The 27,026-nt window shown below is 30.7% G+C and overlaps 1 protein-coding gene across 1 annotated transcript in view; it reads right to left on the reverse strand.

Moving 5' to 3' along the window:
- Positions 1 to 23,545, reverse strand: part of LOC123301292 (salivary glue protein Sgs-3-like) — a 32,428-nt gene extending 8,883 nt beyond the window's left edge. The window contains exons 1-2 of the mRNA XM_044884027.1: positions 23,507 to 23,545; positions 22,977 to 23,085 (exon numbers count right to left, since the gene is read on the reverse strand). Coding sequence (XP_044739962.1) covers positions 22,977 to 23,085; positions 23,507 to 23,545 — 148 coding nt within the window. The remainder of the gene's footprint in view (positions 1 to 22,976; positions 23,086 to 23,506) is intronic.
- Between the last annotated feature and the right edge of the window lie 3,481 nt (positions 23,546 to 27,026).

The raw sequence follows: 27,026 nt of genomic DNA on the forward strand, positions 1-27,026 counted from the left end.
TTCTAGTTAACCAATTAAGCTAACCAATCAAAAAATAACTCATACAAAACCAATCAAAAAATAACTCATACAAAAATTGTAGAGTTTGATGGGAGACATCATGTTCTGACATCAGATTGGACCTAGTTCTTCGGGTTTTTTAATAGCCAATATAAATCTTAAACGGTAAGAGATAGAATAACACTTTACTTAAACTTTACTATTAGAAAGTTGATTCTTTTAAAAAAAAGTAATATTTAAAAAAACACGCAAACTACGGAAAATTGCTTTAGCCAAAAGTTTTCAAGGGCAATAGAACACATTCGCCTGAGTCCATACTTTGACCTACAATTATCGATAAACTTTAAGCGTATTTTTTTCGATTAACTACAATAATGACATATTTTTAAGTCGCATTTCATTTTCATTTTTTTTTTCATTCAAATAAAAATTGTAAGTTTTTTTATGAGAATAAACTTTATAATTTAATGTGTTAATCTATCTCTTATAGTTTAGAATCTAAATCGGTTATTAAAGAAACCCGAAAAACTAGGTCAAATCTGATGTTAGAACATAATGTCCCCCATTAAACTCTGCAACTTTTGCTTACGTTTTTTTTTGACTGGTTAAGTACAAATCGAGCTATTAGCTATTATAGATTAAAACGACCTATCCTGTATATATCAGGACATTGCCATCTAGACAATTATACAGATTATTTTGCCTTTGAATTTTACTTATAATAAAATTAATTATATTTTGTGATGTTGGGAATTATTAATGCAAACTATAATGGTTCAAATTTACTCTTCACGAATGTTCTAACATTCATTTATGCGTGTATGCATACACAAACGTATATTACATACATAATATACATAATAAGAATAATAATTGTCACTGGGCCAATGTAACGGATCCTTATCAACGAATGTAATATGTATAAGTGTTTATTTATATGAATATGATATGTTTTAAATGTGTACTTGAAGGTAGTAGTAAGCGATACGGCCCGAACAAACCGTGCTAGACCGGTTCTGGCGTTTAGGGGCCAGACCAATAACTTTTTTATTCAATTATTTTATTGATCTGATGAATCATATTGGAATTTTGTTTATTTGCATTTATATTTTACTTTTCTTCAATAAATTTTGCTTTGGGCTTGGGCTTTTGTATAACGGTATTATTTCGGTATACTAATTTCATGATTTAAAAAAAAATGTATTTTTTAAATAAATTAATAAATACATTTTTTTATTCCTTGACACATTTTAAATAAATGGTTATAAAATTGTTACAAAAATCTCTCAATGGCTCTTACAAGACTACCCTATTTCTCGTAAGCCCTTTCAAATAAAAGAGTTAATTAAACCGAATAATATTTCTAGAAAAATGTTTTCCCACATATTTTTTGTTAAAATAAGTTAGGGTCCCCAAGCTCCACGCATGTAACAAATTAAACACACAGTAAAAATGTTTTTCGACTGTTGCAGTGCACCAGACAAAAAAAGACAAGAGCCAAAAAATTAAGATTTTAACAAAATAAGTCGTTTAATTAATACAAGTTGCAATATTTCTTGTTTGTCTGCTCAGCAAAAAGTAATAAGGATACTTTATTTCCCTCGAAATGTTGTGTTTTATTCATAGCATACTTTATTTTTTTGTAATTATATGTGACGTGTCACTCCAAATGAGTATAAATATTAATAAGAACTAACAACAGGATAAGTTTTTTGCTTTATGTAGTTTTATTTTTCATCTACCTCAATAAATAAATTTTTAATAAATACCCCAATAAATTTTTTCTAAAACTATTTTCTTTCGATTAAATACAATAATGACATATTTTTAAGTCACATTTCAACAAATGAATAATAAAACAAAAGAGGGGTACCGCAAGTAGGTACTTGCACCTAGACCAAGAGTTCTCTGTGCCCTCCTTGAGTACGATCTGTTACCCGAACACGAGAAGTCGTTGGGTAGGAGGCGCTATTAAAATCGTATGTAACTAAAGAGTTCTGTCGAGGCCAGACACCACACAGAAATTTCACACCTTTTTCGGACCCGAACATTCTGAATTTAACGCCCTGCAGATTTCTGCAGGTGCAAATAGTATGTATTGAGGCTTTAATCCTCCGTATAGGCTCTACTAGTGATATCATTAGAGATTTCCATGTTATGAAGGTGGAAGTTCAATCGACAATATCCTGTCAAGGGACCCACCACCCTCCACCACCCTTCTCAACTGGGCTCTAGTAATTTTATGAGTATCAACTTTCCAATTTACCTAACGTGTTATTCTATCTCTAACTTTTTAAGATCCAAATTGACTATTAAAGCAACCCGGAAAAGTAGGTCCAATCTGATGTCAGAACATGCTATCTCTCATCAAACTCTAAAAATTTTAGTAATTTTTTGATTGGCTTACTACAAAACGAGCCATTAGCCATAATAGATTAAAATGGTCTAGCCTAAGAGTGCTAAGGCGTTCAACGTTTATGTTTTAGTCTGCTTTGATCTGAGAGGTTACAGGTTCAAATCCGGCAGCGGAAATTTGTCAATTAAAATAAAATAAAATTGTACGAGTATGGGATTTAACAGGGTGAGTAATTGATTAAAACTATCATTGTAGAAACATTGCTGAGGATGTAATGATTGGTTGTGCAGTTGTCTATCAATGTCAGCTGCGGGTATTTATTTACCTTTTTATCTACTCACATTGTAAAAGACAAATTTTCATTCAAACGGATGGAAGCTAAAAATTATTACTTTAATATAAAATTTGTCTTTCAGTTTTTTTAGAATTGAAGACACTTTTAAGAGTAAAGTTATCATAAAATTTGACATATACAATTTTCTGGTGAAAAACAACATCTTTCTATCAGAAAGTGAATAGGCAAGCAACGTAGAGGAGGGCAATATACAGAGAAGGAGTATAACGAAGAGTAAATCAAAAAAATATTTTATTAAATATTATGATTATGGAACATGAAACAGTGTTATGATGTTATATGTATGATATAATCACAATCATAATCATCGTTATATCAGCGATGCAAAGAACTCTTTAATATTAACACGTTTAAAGAAAGATAACAACATCTAATTATAATTATAATAAACAGAGATAGATATTAATAAAACACACTTGCTTTGATTATGTGTTTTGGTTAAAGTGGAGGAATGCTAAATACCGTTACATTTTCATTCAACCATAATAACATGTAGAAAGAACTATGTACGTAATTCTTCAGCTTCATCTTTGTTGCTTACTTACTTCTCAGCTCAGTTAGCATAGTTGGCTACATGCAGAATATGATATGTGGATCTGGATGAGATTGTTTTTGGTTTTACAAAATGTTTTATGCAAATTATGACTTTATTCAATATAAATCTCAGGTTCGATTTCAAAAACATTTACCAAAGCACATAAATCTATGCACTGAAGACAGTGGCGTAGCGAGCTTAACTCGCGCCCAGGGCACAATATATTTTTATCATCCCCTCCCCCCATTCGAAAACCATATAATATTATATGAAAAATATACTCGCAAATTAATAAATAAATAAAGTAAAATAAATAATGTCATAGGCTCAAGCTACGCTTTTTTGAGATAAAAAATGTGGTTGAGAAAACAAGACTAGATTTTGAAATTTATTTGATCATCTAAAATTAGTTCAAAAGATACCTATTATTTATATCTAGCCAATTCTCCAGACATTTTGCGGTGTCTTCTAACACGTATTGTTGCATTAATATCCCATTTTTCACAAAGAGACTTCGCTTTTTCTATTGCCTCTTCAATGAGCTTGACTCGAATTTCGGCTAGTTCAGTCGCTAATCATTCAAGATCATATCTAACATATTATTTTATCAGGCATACAACGAAGATGTCATAAGGAAGTGCAGGTTGGCTTAGACTGTCCTTCTCAGTCTTCTTTTTTTCCCTTTTTATTTATAAATTAATATTTATTATATTACACAGGTTCTAAATTGAAAATATATTTTCCAGAAATCAATTATAATAAAAATAAAAATTATCTAGCAATTTTTTGTTTTGTTGACCATTGGGCGTCGTTTTTGAGTAGCGCCCGGGGCATGATGAACTCTGGTCACTGTTTGAACATGAAAATTTAATGCTGGTTAACTTAATTAACCAGCTGAATTATTAATTTTGATTAACGTAAATTTTAATATTGAATATTATTTATCGAGGTTAAAGGAAATTTTGTTAAGTATTTTGTAAGACGGTTTAATCTTTATTCTACTTTAAATCGTTGCTGAGATTGTGACACTTAAATAAAAAATTTTTTGCTAGGTGGCAAAGGATTTTTTACCATTGTATATGGTAAATGACGTCTGGTCAAATATCGTCAGAATTTGGAAAAATATTCGATTTTTATTGAATTTCAAGAGGTGCTTTATGATATGTAATTGCATAATTTACGCCTGAAACGATGACAGGAATGAATTGGTTTCTGCCAAAGCCATAAATGAAGTAACCTACATTCCTAGAATAACTCCAATTTTTTTCCGATTTTTTTGAATCTTCCGGTTTTGAGTTATGGCAAACAAAAGTATCCAAAACTCAATTTTTCGAAATAATTCTTCTGCTAATTAAAAATTGAGTCCGGGCGCGCGTGCGAATATGTGTATGTTTTTGTTTGTGTGTTTCACGAACAAAGTAATCTTTTTTCCATTTCTTTTTGAATAATTTACATATTCAACCTACAGACCGTTTCCATAGTTTCGGACATCTAGAACAGTTTTGGGTAACCTCATCTGTAACTCTAGAAATTCCATATAAATCGGGAACTATGACATGGAATATCTGAAAACGGCGAGATTTGTGCCCATTAAGACATATGTTCAGAATAACTTATTTATGCAAAATTTTACATTAGCTTTAATTTGTATCACGATTTTGTAAAACAGTTTCCCCTTAAAACTTATTCAAAAATCATTCAAAATCCTGTTTTAATTGTTTTCACCTACAGAAAAGACGACTTTTATTGGTGCTAATAATTTTCACTCACTGTGGCAAAAAAAAATTCAAAACTTTAGAAAGAAAAGTTTATTTGAGCAATATTGCTACCCGCCTTCCGCAGTACGCCGTAATCAAAAGTTTATTTGCTCCGAAACTATAAGAAATAAAAGATTGAAAATTGGTATGTCCTTACGAGTTTTTGGCTCCGAGTCTAAAGTGTCTAATTTTATACCAACCTCATTGGATTGTAAAGCCGTGAAAGATGTCAATAAGTTATCTCAAACTTACTTATTCCCTCTTTGTTTTCTACTCTTTGTTTTCTACTTGCCAATTGGGAACTTTTAAGTTTTGAAGAGAAATTTTGAGGACCGTAGAAAACTTAATTGAGCTTCCAGAGTTTTTCTCTGAAAAGATAGACGGTTGTCAATGTGTATGTGGCCTCGAGTTGTTGGTTTATATTACCATCCCAATCTAACAATTTATGTTAAGGATCTAAAGACTAGTGATTCTTTATGTTTACTTTCCAGAAACATTTTTTGAACAAAAAAAAAATTGTTTGTGTTGCGGTGTGAATGTGCGTAATTCATGAGATTGAAGTTCTGACAAGGTAATAACTAAAAATAATTTTAAAAAAAATATAAAAAAAAATTCTCCGTGTACTTAAGTATTAAAAAAATGTAATTTTGCCTCGAAATCCGAAAATTTTACATGCTTAAGGGCGCACTAAAGAAATATCTAGAAGGAGATTTCGATTGGTCGATCGTAACACAGAAAATGTAGACTACGAATAATTTTTTATAACTGAAAATTTACTGAACGTTATAAGTACTTTAAGCGTAGTCCGACCCCGATAATTTTGACAGAAATGCATTCCTTATTATGTATTGATTGAATAATTATCAGGAAATTTTTCGACAAAGCCATCGGAAAATTTTCTATAGACATTTCGGGAAAAAAAATTTTGTATTCTATATAAACAATAAAAAAATTTTATATCAAATTATTCGTTATGGGCAACTTTAGCAATATCTAGAAGGAAATCTCGATTGGTCGATCGTTACACAGAAAATGTTGACTTCGAATAATTTTTTATAACTGAAAATTTCCTGAACGTTATACATACTCAGTTAAAAAACAATCAGTCTCACACTCCAGCATAAAAAAATTTTTGATCAATATTTTTGTAAAACGCAATGGGATGTCAATTTAAAAATTAGTTTCTTGTTGGAGAGTCTTATCCATACCTACCAGCATATTTTATTACTACCATTTGATATCTAAATCTGCTATGTATAATTGGTAACAAAGAGATGAATTTATATTGAATTATAACCTTGGAATATAAACGTATTTTTCGTTTTTCAACACAATGAAAATACTTGAAGGAAATTTGCTATTCTCAATAAATGGTCTGTAATTTCCAAGGAAAAGAAAATGATTGATAAAAATTGAGTTTTTTTAGCACATATATACATGTATTTTTTTTTCCAAACGATACATTATGGCTCGACATTATTCCCAGTATAGGAAATTATTCTAATTGGTCCGAATGTTGTAAGCGAAATTTACAACATATCTTTACGGTTCATGGTCAGATCAAATCATTAACACCAATTTGGACAAGAAGTATGTATCTGTGTGCGTGCGATTGTGGTAATTTGACCTGATCGATATCACGCGAACAAAAAATGATATCGACTTCATTGAGGTGTTTATCGAAGCGTATTAACGGCAAAATGATCCAAAAATAAATTCGTAACATTCGATTGAGTCGTTTAGAGGTGGTGGAGCTTTTTTTAAATATTTTTTCCTGATCGTTATCGCGCTAACAAGATTGATATCGACTTCGTTGAGGTGTCGATCGAAGCGCATTGACGGCAAAATATTCCGCAAACAATTTTATAACATTCGATCGATTCGTGTTGATCTCAAGGGTCGTACTTTGACCCACTTTGATTCAAAATTTCAAAACAATTCTCGTAATCTCGTAATATCGTAAGTGTAATATTTAGTTACAAATCGTTATCAGAGTTAAAAACATGCAAATTATATTTGTTTATATAAATTTGTTCTGTAGATTTGAAGGATACATTTTTGGGAAATCCTTCAAAATTCGTAATCAGTGGGTCAAAATACTAAAAGAAAATCCTTGCATGACCGTGAATTGTTTATAAACATATTATTTAAGAATTACTACAGTAATAATATAAACTCGAAAATAAGTTTTACTTAAAAAAAATATTTAATGGCTGAAATTTTTGGGGGTGTTTGGGGGCATGCCCTGAGGCTAAACCCGAACTTTCGTATTCGTGATGGTGGGGGAAGATACAATCCCGTATCCATACAGGGGTGAGTTGGTTTTAATAAGTAATCTTTGTATGATATTATCTTTGATTATCTATCGAATGGTAACAAAATCAAGACTTTAGTTCAATAAGGTTAATGACAACGACCGGTCAACGGTTAAATGTGAGAGGTAGTTTTCGTTTATTGATAAATACTGAATAATTGACATGTTTGCTCGTTCCTTTAAACTGCAAAGCTATTGATATGTTTCAAATCAATTTACAGATACTAAAAAGTGAAAAATAAAAAAAACTGCGTTTAAGAAAACCGACTTCAAAAATTAAAAAGTATAGAAACTAAAATTCAACTTATAAAGATTTAATTTAATACACCTCTTATATATCAAACCTAATAATTCTTAAGTAATATAACACGAACAAATTAAGCCTATCCCAGTTAAATAAATTTAAGCAGCTTCCGAATAGTAAGCAAATCGAATACGAATACCTTGTATACATTTTTTGCTTAGAGTAAATCAAAGAATTCGACTACGTTGATGAAACTATGGATCTGAATGAATAACGGAACTCACACGTTCTTGTGTTCAGACAATATACGCCAAGGTTAAATTCTTCCAAAAACATTTTGTAAATGATTTCATGCAGTTCAAAAATTACGTTTGTTTTTAAAAATATGGTTTTTATTTAAGAAATTCGTTTACCGTTACATAAGCTACACAGTACACACCACACCACGCACTGTTCTAGATATTTGTTTACAAAGTTTATTTATTGTTGTAGAACATAATATATTTAGTCATGTGTCGTGTTAAGTCGTGTGGTGTAGGTGCAATATGAAAGTAGAACATTATTATCCTTGCTCTTGAATTTTACTTCATCATTAACACATTATAATGGTTTATAAATATTTATAGCATAGACAAAGAAACGAAGGAATAAAGTTCAAAAAATTTGAGCAGTAAGTCGGATTTGAATGCGGTTTTCGATTCGTTAGAGCGTCAGGAAATTTTGTGACTTAGTCTGATTTATATGAGATAAAAAATATACAATTAGCAATTAATATACATTTTATAATTGCATTTTTAGTTGACCATAAATATACTAAATTCAAAATTCAATTTATATTGAAGAAAATGATTTCAAACTTGTTATACGGGGGTTTTGGGGTCACTGAACAGTGAACACAGATATCGTATCGTAATAGAATTGGTGTCAGAGTTACCTGGTGCTCAGAGTAAACGGTTCCTCAACGTCTAGTGGAGTTTTCCGGAAATTTGTTAAATAACCGGTCCAAAATCGTTACACCAGGGTTTTTAAGGTTACAGAACATGAATATCGTGAGAGAATTGGTCTTAGAGATACCTGGTGCAACGGTATCCTCGTCGTCTCTTACAGTTTCCGAGTAATTCATCATATAATCAGTCCAAACTCGTTACTCGGGGTTTTTTGGGGTCGCTGAACACGAATATTAGAGCAGGCCCACAGTGGAGTATTTAATAAAATGAAGAGATTTTGATTAAAAAAACTATTTAGATACAAAAGTACCTTTTATTTGGCAATAATTAAAAAAAAAATTTTTTTTTGTCATATTCGTCTTCATCATCTTCGTCTTCAAACCAATTTAATTTATTTTCTTCTTCAATTTTTTTATTTTCTTCTGCTTTGGAGCCAATTTTCATATAAACTTTGCTTGCTGTAGTTTCCACGTAACGTGATTCTGAAATTATAGGTTTGCAAAGTTTCATTGGGAAACTGCTTGGCTCCTTGTTTTAGACTTTTGCCTAAAGTTTAATTTGCCTTTGAGTTTATTTTGAAAAATATGAATACCGTTATCTAAGCTTGCATTCTTATTCTTCATACCCCAAAAACTGAAAAAATCTATTTTTCTGGCGGTTGCCAAGGTACGGTTTTTGTCCCTATATATGAATGTTCGTACTCAGGGCCGTAAACACTCAGGGGTTAGAGGGGACTTTGCCCCCGCGCGTTTGCGTGGATCGGATTTCGTACATATGAAATCAACATAAAAAAAGAAATTAAAGCCAAAGGCAATAATTGCAAAAATTACGGTTCTAGCTTATAGAATCAAATCGCTTTTGCTCACATGCCAGAAGTTTGTCTTTGTACTCTTTGGCAATTTTTAGCTCGATTTGATTGATCAAGTCGATGCCCTACTCGATCAAAAGCTGAAACTTCTCCAAATCCACCTTATCTGCCGTATCGATAGCTGTGAGAATAGCTTCGTATCTTTTTCTGCTGAATCCAAAAATCAAGGCCGTTTTTCGAAATATGGTGCAGTAACTTTTTACCCTTCAAAAGAATTTTTCAAAAATATTAATTAGAATAAAAGTTATTGAAAAATTGCGAGAGAAAACCGGGAAAATACCTTTTTTAGATATTTTAGCTTATATCTCGGGTTATAATGAAAATAGGAAACTCTACGGCATCGCATTTTCAAGCTTATACTTGAAAATAAAATTAAAATAATTTGAATGAATATTTTCCACTTTACTAGGCTTTTCTAACTTAATTTTTCGTGTAGACATGAGCATTTGTAGTTAGATAAGGAAATGTCATATTATTGGCATTTTATTTTTAACTATACGTAAAAAAGGTATACGCTTGAACAAATTCCATGTAATTTTTTAATAAATTTTCTTACATTAAATGTTTACACCTTTAGATTTGAAAATGAGACGCTCTAGACTTTTCTATTTTCATTAGAACCCAAGATATAACCGAAAATGTTTAAAACAGTGCTACTTTCCCGGTTTTCTCCAGAAATTTTGGAATAAATTATTAATATTCGGAATAACTTATTATTATTCGGAATAATATATTAATTATTCGAATTAATATTTTTGAAAAATTTAAAGTTTATTTTAAAGAATAAAATTATCCATTTTCACAGCAGAACAAAAAACTCATTGCCAAGCAATTGTCCATAAAAAGTTACTGCATTATATTTCGAAGAAAACGACCTTGATTTTTTATACAGCAGAAAAAAAGTACGCCAAAAACCATAGGTCCGGCTCTGAGAACGAAGTGCTCGGAATATTTCGCCTGCCCTGATTAATTTAAAAGATTTTAAAAAAAATCACCCAGTATAAATTATTTTACATATCTATATTATATGTATATTATATGATATGTATACGTTATAAACTAAATTATTAAACTATGTGTTATTAAAACAATGTCTAGGCCAAGGTAACGTCTTTATAAGTCATAAATATGTTATGTTAGTTATCATTGAATACATATTTGTTACTTACTACTTATGTATATCTATCTATATGTATGAGTGAGATACTTATATGTATTATATTAAATATTACGCATAACGTTCCTTATTTATCACATATTGATCTTTATTAATAACAATACTAAACACCTGTTGAAAAACCACTTAAACAGTTACCTCATTTTGTATGATTTTAAGGAAAAAATAAATTTTTTCGTTCGAAAACTAATAACTATGTATTTAAAAATTCAGAAGGATTATATTCTCATAAATTACAAATATCTGGATGACCGAGCTTTGCTCGGTTTTCTTAAAAAGACACAAATTTTATCACTAATAGAAGACCGTTTTAAATGTCTCCACACAAATACCAATTTGAATGTCCCGGTAATTTATTTTATTTCATTAACTACGATATACACCAATAGATGCCAGGAAGAGTTATAATTTGCATTGTATTTCGTTAACTACGATATACACCAATAGATGTCAGGAAGAGTTATAATTTGCATTGCCGGTTTCAGTTTTTCATGAAAAGACGGATAAAACGACGTTTTTTAAAAATGAAACCTTGCTAGATCGACTTTTCGCCCCAAAAAACCCCTGCATACTCATTTTCATAAAAATCGTTGGAGCCATTTCCAAGATCGTTGATATATATATATATATATATATATATATATATACAAGAATTGCTCGTTTAAATATATAAGATATAATGTTCATATTTTCAGAGATTTTGATTTGCAAATTGGTCAATTGAATCTCCACAATGTTAGAGTTGAAACTTTTTTCAAACATTCGTTGAAACGAAATTTTTGCATTACAGTTTGCTACAGCTAATGTAATAAATATTCAATCGTAATGTTATTTGGTTATGGACCCCATTTTGAGTATAGGCCCTCCTCAACCTTTTCCACCTTTCTCTATCCTTGCTTTGGTCAATCCAGTCTCTCCCCACTGCTTGAACGATGTCGTCTGCCCATCGTTGCTTTGGTATGCTAGTTTTTCTTAACTCTTAAGCAATTTGGTGGTCTCTATTGTCCACCTTCTATCTGTGTAGCGAGCGATGTGACCAGCCCATTTCCACTTTATTGTTAGTGCTTGTCTCAGTGCATTTGTAAACTTTGTTATCTGTCTTGTCTCCTCGATTCGTACTTTATGTATTTTTCTTCGTAATATGCTGCTCTCTATTGCTTTTTGTGCATTCTCAATTTTTTGTGAATACCAAGGTTTGACAGCCATATAGGATTTAACCACTAACATTAGATATTATGCAAACATATAAATAAAACTTACTAACAACATTTGAAATGTGAAATTAATGTTTATGGAATAAATTGGCCTTATTATTTATTAAAATGTTATTTCCACTCTCGGAAACCTAGTGTAAAGGTCGTTCGTATGCAGACCTTTAGATCGGAATTTATTTCTATCATTTGTCGACAGCGATATTTCAAACGAATAACCCTATTTTGATAGGACTTTCAGCAATCGGTCAGAATCTCTCAAAAAGGCACCAAACCTCTTAATAATGAAAAAGGTCCGACAGCCCCTAGCGCTTACAGATTTTCGTAATATGCTGTGCTACCATTTAATTATTTAATCCTAATTATTTATAATTATCTCCTAAATTTTGTTTTTTGAAAAATTTTTCCTCCAAATTTTCCAAAACATTTGAGAGTTTTTTAATGAATAGTTTTTAAAACAATTGAAAATATTCCAAAATCACAAACTAATATTATTTTATTTTGTTAGACTCTTATACAGGGTTAAACCCAAGCAAAAAACATTAATAATGAAAGTATGGAAATTGCAAATCACAACATTAATCTTGGTCAGCGGAACCTCCCCCCCTGACATCACATTGCGTGTACAGCATAAGAGTATTTGGTGTGAGTGAAGTTTTCTAAAAATGCAATTCTTACGTTGAAATGAAATACCTTCACGTTTTGGGGAAGGGGAAAGTTGGGGAAAAGGTAAGGGAGTAAGGCTGAGATAACTGTTGATATTAAGGTGCGATTAACATAATCAACATGGAAATGGCAACTTTTTTACATTTCGAGAACTTTTGTCTAACTTTGATCGGCTGTATCTCGGCTGTATTATTGAGCCTAGAAATTCATTTTAAATATATATTATTAGCAAATTTAATGTTCTACAAATTAGTAATGAACTATAGAACACAAAATGGGCTTAAGAAACGAGATATAAACGAAAAACTGAAAGAAGTTAGAAAATTTTGATGTTTTTGATACAAAACCCTTCCCCCCTTCAAGTTAGCACAACGTCCTTCAGGTCGAAAACTTAACTTAGACATCTGAGAGTACCCCCAAATAGCTTTTAAAAATTTCGTTAACTTCGGAATACTTTCCAGGTAAAAAGTCTACTGGAGTATTAAGGTTTATTTAATAACGTTCTAAATACTAGTTGCGGTTGTAAGTTTTTTATTATTATGATTAAATTATTATTATTATTTGAGTGTTTCAAATTTTATCCTTCTACCCTTATACTGTTCTAAAATGTTCCTTTACTTTATATACACGCACACCTATCTTGATCCTGATCCTGATATATTATAAACGTGAAATTTTGTGAGGATGAATGAATGTATCAAACTAATTATAACTGCCAACCCATAGGTATATATTTTAAACATACAAGACATGTCAAATTTGAGAGTTACAATAATTTGTCTATTTTTTTCTTTAAATTCTGAACTATTTTCTTAGAATTCCGTTTATATACTGGCTATGATTGTCTCTATGCATAATTTAACGAGTTGTTTAAATCATTGTAACCAATCCGAACTAATTGCTATCCCTATATAAATTTTACATGTTCCGTATAAATGTTTGTTTGATTGTTACGTTTTCACACAAAAACTACCGAATGGATTTGAATGAAACTGTAGGACAATATAACTCCAACAACTACACAACTAACAACTACATCAGAATAACACATGAGCTATAATTTTTAAAGATATATAAAAAAAATTAAATTTAATGTGACATTTCACTACTCCATCTATGATCATCATTTTGAACCAAAAATTAAAGATTTCTGTAAAAATTTAAAATAATCAATGAATTTAAATCAATTCATGGCCATTTTTTCTGCTATTCTCAATAAATTATGACTATTTTAAACTTAAAAAATCGAAAACTGTGCGTATATTTTAGCTTTGTAAAACACTTTCTTCGAGTGTTATGGAAGGGGGAGAAGTGAAATCAAGAAAGCTGGAGGCTATAAAGCCGTGGTTATTACTTTTAAGCCCAGTGAGGCGAAAGGGTTTCCACATAGCCACATGAACCGTATTAAAACAACATTTTGTTTTCGGGGAAAGAGGAAATGTTTTTTCATTGATAAGCGTTTTGATGTGATCATTAAGTACAAAATCATCGAATTGAACCATTACACTGATAGAATAGCTATAAAAACAGAAAATTTAAGCTAAACGAATGCGAAAAACAACTAACAGCGGTATCTTGGTATGTTGTGGGAAGATAAAATTACTAATTTTCGCCCTATAAAATAAGGGAACTATTAATCAAAACATCAACAAAGAAGAATTTTATCACAAGTTGTTCGGCACATTACAACTTCGGGCATTTCTACATTTTTGTTCTCCTTTCATTTTCATTACTCTATTGATGCGAGGACCTTGTGCATCGTACACAAAACAAAACTAAATAATTTTTTATAGTATATATGATAATTGTTTTAAAATTCCTAATAAGATATGAATGAATGAATAAATAAACAATACAGTACTCCACATTATTTGATATAACATGGTTCCAATTTAAGTACCTGTAGGTATACTATTTTATATGCATGTTCAAAAATGGATATTGTATTAGTACACACACCACTTTCTTTATATACATAGATTTTGAATTATTTAGGAAAAAAAATGTATACAAAACTCGACCTATATTTTAAGTCATATATTCTGATAGTAGCCGAGTTGTATTCAAGTAAAAATTATAGATTTCCGTCAAAAAAAAAGAGGCTAGTTTAAGTACAATTGGTACAATTTAGCGCTAGAATGCGCTAAATACAATGGTGACCAAAACTACAGCTTCATTGTTAGTAAAAAAATTATTTAAAAAAATCAAAAAATCCGACTGTTAAATGCAAACTGAAAAGAAAAGAACAAGTCCAGCAGTTTACATAGCGACTTTAACATTCGGGACCCATTATTGGTAAGATTTGGGCCGGCGTAGATTTTAATGGGTCCCCACTGCTAAAGTCGGTATGTAAACTGCTGCACTTGTTTCTTTCTTTCCAGTTTATATTTAACTCGGTTTTTTGATTTTTTAAATAATTTGTTTATTTTACTCTTTTTAGTTAGAATTTTCAAATACTTATTCAACGATACTCCACTTGACATAGTTCGCTTTCGACTTTCATTGTTTGCTTTTTCACAATATGGCATCGGGTGGTCGCCGTATTGAATTTTTATTACTGCCATGTCTTCAGTAACACTCGCAATGCTAAGAAAAATCGATTTATGTCAAAATCGGCAGATGTGATTAGTCTCTAGTGTACCACATAGGAAAATACATTTTCAGAATAAGGCGTCTGGTGGTCGCCATATTTAATTTTCATCACTGCCATATCTCCGGCAAGGTTAAGACGAATCGATTGATGTGAATCATTAAAATCGCCCCACGCGTTTGGTTTCTAGCGGGCCATATAGGAACACACTTATATAGACTGTAAACACATTACCACTCTTTTGCGTTGCTCAGCCGGGTAAAAATTATGATTTTTAGCGGCAATTTTACATTATTTTGATATTTTTCGATTGTTTAAGGAAAACGGTATGTCGGGAAAAAAGTTAGGAGCAAATAATTATAATTTTAATAAAATACGTCGTTTAAGACTATTTGCGACCTTTAATGTTTGACCGTTCTATTGTTACAAACAAATTAAGTGTTTAAAGTTAACAATTTTTTTTTCTGCCCAACGAGATCGTGTGAATATATTATTTCGATCGAAATGTTCTGTGTTTTTTTTGTTTTTATGTCTCATGTATTTTGCAATTGTTTAGACAAATTCCCAAAATTGTTGCCCAAAAATTTTTATTTTTCAATCCTCTACCATCGATCGGAAAAAAACGGCTAATAAACAAATTAAATATCTCGGCTCAGAAGGATCTACATACGGCAAATGCAAGGTAAAAAAATGAAAATTTGAAGCTAAAGCTGACCTCAATTCGGGTGGTACTTTCATTAATATACAATAATAATAATCTTTTATTAACATACAGTTAATATATTAATTTAATTGCTTCAATTTTTTTTACAAAATTAACGAAGTTTTTCATAGTTTTTTCTTTTCCATAACATTAACTTATAAACGCGGTCAAAGGTTGTTTAGTTGTTTTAGTGTGAATGTCTTGGTACGCTGTGAGTTTTATATAGGATGTTTTTTTAACTTGACATTTAAAAATTAAAAAACTAAATCAATTACAAAAAACTGTTTCAACCAAAAGTCTCATCATTTGAAAGCCTCGATCAAATCCAAATGCATGTTTATTTTTAGATGGATAGATTCTAGGTTAAATGATGGATCTACTTCAAATTGGTCTACCTTCCAAATAGAGCCCTATATTTTTTGTGGATGATTCCTATTTTATAGGAAAAACAATGTAACTGTTATTTTAACAAAAAAAATTTTCAATGCATATTTTTTGTGCTAGAATTTTTTGTGAGTTAAGCTAAAAATAAGATATTTTCATTGATTTTTTTTGAGAAAAATATTGTTTTTTAAGGAAATTCTTAGAATGTAAGTGCTCCTTGTTTAAACTCAAAATCATTAAGAATTTTTTTAAAATTCTGTCATGCACATTTTTTTTTACAAATACCAGGTTAAAAAAACATCCTATATGTACAAAGTCGTTCAGTCTACACAAGACCGAAGCAAGGAATTTTTCAAATTTGTATTATACACATTTTTTATATAAAATAGTCACTAAACTGGTCTCTTTTATTTACTCACGGAAAAAAAATTTTTCGACTCGCCTATAGCTTAAAAGACTATTTTAAAATGCATATTTCTTATTATCGTCTGCATTCAATTAGATTGATTAAACATGGAAAACTAATTCATTCACACTTTAAGTGTTAGAAATTATCTAAGTATCATCCTGATGTAGAAATCGGTGGGTAATAGATAATTAATGAAGCAATAACATTTCGGCTCTGACACCCACTGATTGACTCTTTAGATTTTTTTTGCCTTGAATAAATTTTTGATATAAGATGAAGATTCAAAATTAGTTTTTTGCAATAATTTTTAACAAAAAATTATATTACCTGGAACTTTGTGAGACAAATGCTTATAGCAATTCAAAACCTAGAAATATTAACAAGAACATTTTGTAAATTTTCGTGTGTAATTTGATAAATTTAGTTTCAAGGTTTTCCCTGAAAGGCTACCAATTGATACGTTGTATTAAGTTTGGGTTAATTTTAACTCATTTCATACGAATCCCATCTAATAATATTAAACAGACGGCAGAAGTGATTATGCTATAAAAGATAGAAAGTTGTTAATTTGCTCTAAATAGTAGGTCTATGGATCCTAAAAACCAATCATTTTTGGTTAAAGATTTGTTTCAAACTTTGTAGATTTAAAAAAAACGAAAGACAATCTTAGAAAGTTGGTCGTAATTTTTGAAAAATAACAAAGGAGTACCAATATTTTGAAATGATTAAGGGAATTTATTTTAAATGAATTTTGGCAAAACAAATCTTGCTCCTTTTTCTTGCTTTAATATAATTACAAAATTTGTTCAAATACTTGGTATTTGTCCTTGTTTCACCCTATGTGCCTGTTAAACATTCTCACTTTTTATTGAATTGTAATTAAACTTGTACATTTTGGAAATAAATTGATAAGTGAAAGGTTTTAACTTTTCGTACATATATACAAAATAAACCTCGCTCCATTCATTAAAATGTTCGAATTTCAATAAAAAATATTTCATTAAAATATTAAATGTTAATTACATTTTTTGGCATTAAAGTGTATTAAAAAGGAACGGTATTTAATTGTTTGCAGAATTTATTATTTCATAATTTGTAATTGTAGGTAAATGACAAAAATAATGAATTACTGACCCACTTTACCGAATTAGTGGAATTTAATTTGTCAGAATCGGACTGGTCTTCATGAACTAAACTAATTTCATATTGGCATGGAGGGAGAATTTCAATTAAGTATTGGCATGGAGGAAGGGTAATAAAAACAAGAAAGGATTTTTTCGACTAAGACTTTGTTATGTCAAAATTTGATATTCAGTCACTATTTTGGTACAGAAAAAAAACTTTTCTAAAACTGCATATCATCTCCTCACCGCGATGAATATTGTGCGAAGCTAAACCATTTAGTCAATCCTCAGACATTGTCCATCTAAGATATGCTTTGAGACGATGCAAAGTTTAAAAGTAGCGTTTATTCGTCGCTGGTCACAGCCAAAACTGCCAGAATGCAAAGCATTTGATAAACAATTGCAAATAGTCACTGCTTTGAGTAAATTTTTGACATTTTGAGTAAATTTTTGACATATTAACTTTATCGGATTAAACTTGAAAACTGTTTTTGTGAAGAGAAAAAATATTTTATTTTAAATTGTATAAATTTTGTCATCTTTAAATGCAAGTCCTGGGAAAAAATTCTTCATACAAAACCTAGATATGCAAGGAATCTTTCATAAAAACCAAAAAAATTATGAAAAACTATTTTTTACCATTTTTGTTTGAAATGTTGTTATCGTATAACTCAAAAACAGATCATTGACTATAAGTTTATACAAAGTCTCTTCCTTTTTTTATGCAAGCCGCAAAGATTCTTATTAACTTCTCAGCATAGGAAGTTATTGTAATGAGTGCGATTTTCGAAATCGGAATTTTCAACATATCTTTTCGTTTCTTGGTCAGGACAAAACATAAACATAAATTTGGAGAAGAAGAATGTGTGTGTGTGTGTGTACGTTTTTACGCCCGTTCGTGGTCAATTTTTCGTCATCGATATCGCACGAACAAAAATGATATGATTTTGTTCAGTTGTCCATCGAAGCGTATTAACAGCAATTATATGATCCGAAAAAATTTCATAACATTCAGATTATATTTATTATAATTTATTATAACTATTTATTATGCTGGGAAGTTATTCGCTTGGACCTCAAGAGTCGTACCAGATCCTACCCACGGCTTATCTTAAATTTTGTTTGGAAAAATAATGATACTCCCTGTGTCTATATAAGTATTTAGATGATTGATTATTAAGATTTTTCGATGATATTAGTTAAGTAATTAAAGGCAGGCGTTGCCAACTTCACAGCCACAATGTAGTGGTATATTATACATGAATCACTAATAGTTTAGCAATAATAAAGACATTATAAATACAGCTACACAAGATGACCTCCTTTTAAACTTGACATTGTAACAAAATGAATCATTTAGTGACAATCACAATACTAAAATAATTATTTAAAAAAAAAAATACAATACCCTTCCTTCTTAATGTGAATTAACGAACTCTCTGACCTGTTCTGTTTCTTTACCTGCACACTGCTATAGTTTATAATAACATCCAAAACAAAATTTTTGTAAAAATTAAATAAATAAATGACTATTAATTAAATGAAGTTATTCTAGAAATGGAAGAAACCAGGTAAATTATTTTGGAGTACTTTTTACGTGGGATTTATGTAGATTTATAGAGTTATTTCGAAATTTTGTCGAAAGTCTAAGATTCGATAGTTCTATTATGATGAATCTATTTTCGAAGTCAGTCGTACATATTACTACCATTAGACTTGCATCACTAAGGATGTATAGATCGAATGCCTGGGATGCCCGATCTCAAATAGTAGAAACAATAGCCAATAAATCAATTGCGTTTATGGCAATAATTACATTTATTTTAATTTAACTATAATGTTTAACTTAACCGTTGGTAACCAATATGCCACCCTTTCTATATTGACCTCCCTCCTTTATTCCCTTCCTTTGGACATGAAATACGCCTTTGCCCTGACTCTAATTTTTGAAATGATCAGAACTCATTCGTTTGCAATTATTAAAAAACGGTCCTAAACATATATATGATTACTCTCTCCCATTTCTAGATATGAGTTTATACGTGGGATCATAGGGAAGCAGAAATGAAGAAGGTCTGAATTAACTATACTTAGATTCCCAAGGGAGTCAATAGAACGGGAAAGAGTGATATAGTATCTACATCCCTGATACTTATACTCCTAATGAGAGATCAAAGAGGAAGGGCATAGTTAAGAAGGATTTCGTCTTTTGGCCTTCAACCTGACTTCAGTATTCGATCGTTAAGTTTTCTTCGGGAAATAAACTTTTAATGGGAAGGAAGATCAAGAGGTCTAGTATAGCGACGAACTATCGTCTCAGCAAATTAAATATATTGTGTGATTTCGTCCTGAGTGAGCTAAGATTTACTTCGATTCGAAGTATGACGGTTTGTATGTTTTTCCTAAATTTGATCACCATTTTTATTAATAAAGGGCGTTTGATAAAATATCGTATGAGTTAATCGCTTTACCTTCAAAATGAAACGAATTTTAAAAACTAATTGAATTTTAATCTACGAATAATCTTGTTTAACGACCCACCTCGCCTTAAAATATATAAAAATTTTCACACCACTTATGAAATTTGTATTCTCTATGAATGGTGTGGCCGGCGATCAAATACAATTTGCCAAACGAGTATCGTTAATATTTTTTTTTTCGTAGTAATCGTGAATACAAGCTATCGTAGAGTCCAGGCTCACTTCTCGGGTTAAATAACTGTATAAATATTTAAAAAAATAAGTCTATAAATATTCCATTATCGAACCTTCGACATAAAATCAGATCTTGTTTCATATGTGGCAACGTAGCGCCTAAACGGATTAGTGAATTTTGATTTCTTTTATTAATTTGATCGAGAGAGTTTTCTTGACTTTCAGGAAAAATCTACTCAGCCGTTTGCCCCTCTTCTAGTTATTCTAGTTGTAACTAATAAAAATTGAATATTCATGAGAATATTCGATTAACAAGTGAAATTTACAAAATTTAAAAAACCCCAGCAAATTTTTCGGATACGGTACCCTAAACTCGACACATATCTAAGAACATTACCCATTAAATTATCTCTTTCCTGAAAGCCTTTTCCAAGCTGCGCCGATTTTGAAGATCATCCACCAATTTCTTAGTTTTTTTGGGTATCGAACCCCAAACTCGCACATAGCTAAGAACACTCTTCATTAAATTATCTTTCAAACGAATCCACAAACATCCAAATCAGTCCATCCGTTTAGGCGCTACGATGCCACAGACAGACACACACACACACAAAGCGGTCAAACTTATAACAGCCCTTTTTTTTAGGCCGGGTGTTAAAAATATAATTGAATGATAAAAACCACTTTGTCTGAGAGTTAACAAAACAACACGATATCCGCCACTGACCCAGAAATTGCAATTTTGCAATTACAATTTTTATTTAAATCCTCAAGAGATATTGTAGGCTTGTCGCACAATTAAAAACTTTTTTAACTTTCCGAAAGTACAGAGACGCAAGCTGCGATAATATAAGCTTAACAACTCAGCGTTTCAAATTTTTGTCTATAATAAAATAATGGGCCTTGGTCCTAAGCCAAAAATTCGTCTGATATATTTATACAAATGTGCATTGTCACGTGTTACAATCATTACTTGTTTAAAAGGAATACTCATATCATAAGTACTAAGTACTCATCTAGGTAATGGGTTTTGCATGTAGTTCTGCATTGATATCTCCAAATTAATTTGTAACATTTATACATATACAATATACACACCAACAAATGTATGCAATGAGTGCTACTCAACTATTGCACTTAATTTTTTTATCTTTTTAAACTTTCAACGTAGTGATTTTTTATTTTTTATTATGCTGGATGCATTTTTTACATTTAAATTGTTGTTTTCCAAAAATATATTGAAAAAGTTTTAGATTATATGTATGGTAATGGTAAGGTTGGGTTTTAGTGGCTGTTCTGGGGTGAGACACACATAAAACTAAGGATCCGTTGTGATAGAGTTGGATTCGGCTACTAATCCATGCATCATTTGGAGCTGTTTATGAATAGCTAGATTGTTTTGATGGCAACGGACTTAAGATCAGAGAGATCGTCAAAGAAAGGCTGGCTCAAGTGATAAGATAAGACATCGTTTATTTCTTATCAACCCCCTTCCCCACTCAGGCCCAGGCATTCAGCGTGCCTGCTGCCTAACCAATGTTCTGTAACTGTAATCAATGTACTGGAACTTCCGGATGTCAATTGATGCTTATATCCGACAGCATTGTCCCATTTCTAGCAGGCTCGTCGGTATCATAATTTCCTGGAATGTCCTTGGGACCGGCATCCACACCAGATTTACATTAATTTGTTCCGCCAGCTCATTTAAGGACGTCCGACAATTCTGTGCTACTTTTGAGGTTAGGTAGATCGAGCTAAAGGATTTTAGCGGTGCTTGACTGCCAGTGAAGATAGTAATGTTGCTGCACATGAGAGTGTTATATACATCTAGGCATATACTATCACGAGTATGACAGAGTACATGCGTTAAGCAATGCATCTAAGTAAGAGGTATTATAGATGTTATATGAAATTGCATAAGTGACTTGTATCGTGGCATCGATGTCTGTATGCTATACAATCGTTCTTCTGATGTATGCCTGCAGAGAGTGGGGTGGGGGCCAACACATATATATATAATACCTCTCACTTAGATGCATTGCTTAACGCATGTATTCTGTCATACTCTTGATGTTTACATGCCTAGATGTAAATCGAACTAGTGGTATACAGATAATTTTTTTTAAAACATGTGTTATAAGTGGTAAGTATAAACTAGATAGATAGATACTAGACTAGATAGAATCAACATATCGCTTTCTTTTGTACCGAAAACAATAATTTTCAACTTTTTCATTACTTTTCGTTTGATTAGGTTTTATTTTCTGTACTTGAGGTACACACTTAGGCCATAAGGCCCATTGAAATACCGTTGGGAGTTTTACCAGCTTTTCGCTGATAATTTCATTTATCAGCTACTCGATTATTTTCAGAGGCTGAGTACACATCCTTTATACATATACCATGCACTAGACCAGCCCATCACAACTAAAAATTAAATTAATTTTTATTGTGGCGGCGGGAATCAGACCCGCTACCCTAGGATACCGCGTACGGAGTTGGTTACACTACAAGCAATCGAGCTACTAGGGTCGATTATTTTTCATTATTAATGGTGAAATTATCTTCCTGATGTCATCAAGTTCATTAAAAAGGATGAATGATTAAGTTAGATATTTTATACTGGCAAAAAAAAACCTTTGAGAAATATATAGATATTAAAAATAAATAGAATATATTTACCAATATTGGCAGTGATTTGTGCTGGCTGCATATTGTAGACAGGTGTACTGAAACTTCTCTCAGTTATGAAAGTAGTCATTACAAATGTAATTAGTCTAATTGGCAACATCTGAAACAAATTAATCATTAAATTAATATTAATCAATTATTTAAATTATTTTATTTGCCTGTAGAAAAAAAAAGAAAGATCTTTTATTGGGGATGAAATTTAAAATCATCTGTGCGCCTGTGCTTGATTACAAAAACTTTACGCATGTGTCACAGTCAATTACTTCAATTTTTGAATTATTAAAATATTTTTATAAAATTACCAATACTTCTAGAAATTAGTAGCTATTCTAGCAATTTATTTCTAAACAGCTTAAGTAATAAAATTTTTCTTCCTCTTCCTCAACGGGTTGCTTTTGATTATCTCCTAACCAAATTTCATCTAAATGCGTTCGTCTTTTTATCTCATTGTGCATTTGTTTTAGAGGACACTTTAATTAAAACAATACCGTTTCAAGAACCAAGCAGACGGGTAGAATTACTTTCGCATTTGCAATATTCTCTTGACTCTTGGTATCCATGGTGTAAATTTATTACGACCAGACCAACTTTAAAATAAACGATCAAATTATTTTTGTCGATCAAATAATTTTTAAAACAGGCTGTGGATGGCAACACGAATGAATAAAAGTAACTTTTTTTTTTTCAAAAAAATGAAGTTAAATTAATCAGTTGTTAAGTTTTTTTAAACTTTATTAAACATTTTAAAAATGAAATTTTATATGGCCAGGTGCGGATCTAAGGGGGGGGGGTTCACATGGGTCATGACCCCCTCCCCCAAAACAGCCCGCATTTCAAAAAAAAGAGCTGAATCAATATTTTAGAAACCGAAAAACAAAAAAAAATCTTTGTTTATTTGGTTTTTTTGTTATTTTATTGAAAAACAAAAATGACAAAAATCCTACGACACCACCCCCCTCCCCGAAAAAAATTTCTAGATCCGCGCCTGTATATGGCTCCAGATATGGAAAAAGTAGGCTGCTCTAACATAATGTTATATGAATTTGTAGGTAGTAAAATTGCAACAAATTCGAAAAATGCCTGAGGTAGTATACTAGACATTGTTTATTATGAGTTAAATAAATAATCAAAAAAAATATTTGAAAAAGTTGCTAAGAATATTATTTTATACCCATATATCGATTATCATGACAAAATTTGCAATGTCCTTTTTTTAATTGTATTGGTTTACAAATTATAACATATTTATTTTTTAATTGTATAACTAAACTAGTGTGGTACGTGCTACGTAAAAGACAAAATTTCAGGTAGACAAATCAAAAAATATAAACTTTCAATTTTGATAGTGAATTATGTTAAAACTTGGCGATTTAAGGATTTTGTCTACATTCATGTTCATGAAGTTATAATAAAATTAATCATCGGCGTTGAAAATAAGATAAAAATAATTTCAACCCCATCTACCCCGCTCGTACATCCGTTTTATATGAATGTAAAGACTTGTTTTTTTTTTCTTTTCTATGTCATTGCTAATATGTTTACTTTCTCTAAAAAAGTTTTTTATTTTATTTTATTTTTTTTTAAGTTTGTTTTCGTTCGTTCCAAGTGAAAATTATCAAAACATTTCAAAATATGTCGTTTTTTGAGAATTCTTCGTAAAAGCAATGTATTTATCTCGATTTTCAATGATTTTTTCTTAAAAATTTGCATGGATACCCAAGCTGAAATTTTAACCATATATATTCTTCGATATTTCGATAAAATTTTTTTCGATATCTCTAACGCAAAGCAAAATAATAAATATCGGCTCTGTTTGTCAATTTGTAGTAAGCTGAGTTTAAAATTTAGATTTCGGTTGTTTATCTCATAAAAGATCCGTCATCCTGTATAACTGTGCAACCATTCAAGTGGATATTCTTCTGAATAACGAAAATATGGGGATGTCTTCATCTTAAATGCGACACACTGAGAAGAAATGAATTCTATTTTAGATCAATAAAGAGGCTGCAAATAGGAATCGTGCAATTTTTTCGATAGACCGGCTCTTAGACCATAGATACAATACTACATTCATGATACAACACTATCTACATAGCAATTATTTACAAGGAAATAATATTAAACAATAAAATAATCAAAAAAGAGCTGCCGCGTAATTAGGTAGACTAAATGAACTTATACAGAGTGCCACAAAAATGACCGACAAAAAGTCCATAACAAAATCATGTGCGCAAAAAAAATTATTCAAGGACTTTGCTCGCGAAAATAGATTTTTTTCAACTATTAAGTTTATGGCAGTTTTTACATAATAAAATCTTTTATGGTACTTATGTTATTTGGTAAAGAAAAAAAAAACTAAAAACGCAAAACACGATGTAAAGCTGCTTTTTTGGTATGTTATTATACTCTCCTTAGGGGAGTGTGAAACTACGTTTTGCAAGCAAAAAAAGTTGTGCTACTTGTGTAATAAGTACGTCAAAAAATTTTTGACCTTTTACGCAGGTAGCACAACCTTTTTTTGCTTGCAAAACGTAGTTTCACACTCCTCTAAGAGTGTTAACTATATAAGCAAGCCTCTTTCGCCCCCATTAGCTTATCACGTCCGAAATATTTTGGTTGAAATTTAGTATAGTACTACTATCATTACTTTTTCAGATTGTTTAAATTTCAAAGTTTAAAAGTTAGAGAGGGGAGAGAGAGTTTGGAAGATTATATTTCGCCCTCAAATTTGTTATTTAAGGTGAGTTAAAGGAAGCAAATCTTTAAGGAAGTAAAAGAGGGTTGCTACACCTTCGATTTTCTTTCTTTAAAGATAATAAAAAACGTTGGTTATCAGGTTTCGGGTTAGGTTTCTGATTCAACCGGCTAAAACACACCTATGTAATTAAATATTTGTAATTTTTAATTAAATTTTTTTAAATATAAAAAACTTTTAACAAATAAAAAAACCGACCTAAAAAAACGAAAATATATATTAATGTAGTCAGCCAAGAATAGTTTGCTACAATAACTTGGCCGACACCGACTCCCAAAATTAACAATAATTGTAATTACATTATATTTTCGTTATTTTTTACTTTTTAGTACACATTAATTTGTTCTTGAATTGTTTTTGTTTAAAGTTTTTCTATTTTATGATTTTTAGTGAAGTACAATAATTAATTTATCACTAAAAAAAGCATCATCGAAATCGGTTGGCGTGATACTGAGTTATTTGTCCATTTGTCGTGTACATACTTAATGCAAATTTAAGACTTATATGGTATTCACATGGATACCATTGTCAGAACTGGACCAAATTGAAATGGGGCCACACGGGAAGCACGAGCTTTGAAATAGATAATCATAAAAATCAGTTCACCCAGTCAAAGGTTCTGAGGTAACAAACATTAAAAAAAAAAAGAAATACAGTCGAATTGAGAACCTCTTTCTTTTTTGTTTGAAATCGGTTAAAAATCAAGGTGCTTATTTAAAAAAAAAAAAATTAATTAAATATTTTTAACATATCGGTTGTTCACTCTGTACAACGTAAAAATACTGTTACAATACAACAAACTGACTAAAACTAAAAATACCATATACTGTACGTACGTACTATATATAATTACTTGTTATTTTTATTTAGTTATTATGAAATATTAAATAATAACAAATAATTTTAATTCAAAGTTCAAGGATTCTTTATTAACCAATACATTTATTTAACCTTCATTATTTTAATATTTACCTTTATTTTTTATGCATACAAGTTGATCAATTTTAGTTTATAAAAATTTAAAATGCTATAATATATGGCGTCAATATATTAATCTATAGCAAGTAAAGTTAACGCAAAATGCTTGCTACATTCAGCCACCGCAAAAATAGACGGTTCTCGAACGGTAAACTCTATTTAGTAATTGATACGTTCACAATAGTATCTCGACAGGAAGCCTACATTAATCGAATTTGTAGTTAGAAAAAATTAATTAAAAATGGTTCTCAAGAAATTGTTCCAAATAAATAGAGTTGTTACCTTTCCAGATACTTATAATCTGGAGA

Source organism: Chrysoperla carnea, chromosome 5 (genome assembly GCF_905475395.1).
Source record: "Chrysoperla carnea chromosome 5, inChrCarn1.1, whole genome shotgun sequence".
In the NCBI taxonomy this organism is placed as follows: Eukaryota; Metazoa; Arthropoda; class Insecta; order Neuroptera; family Chrysopidae; genus Chrysoperla; species Chrysoperla carnea.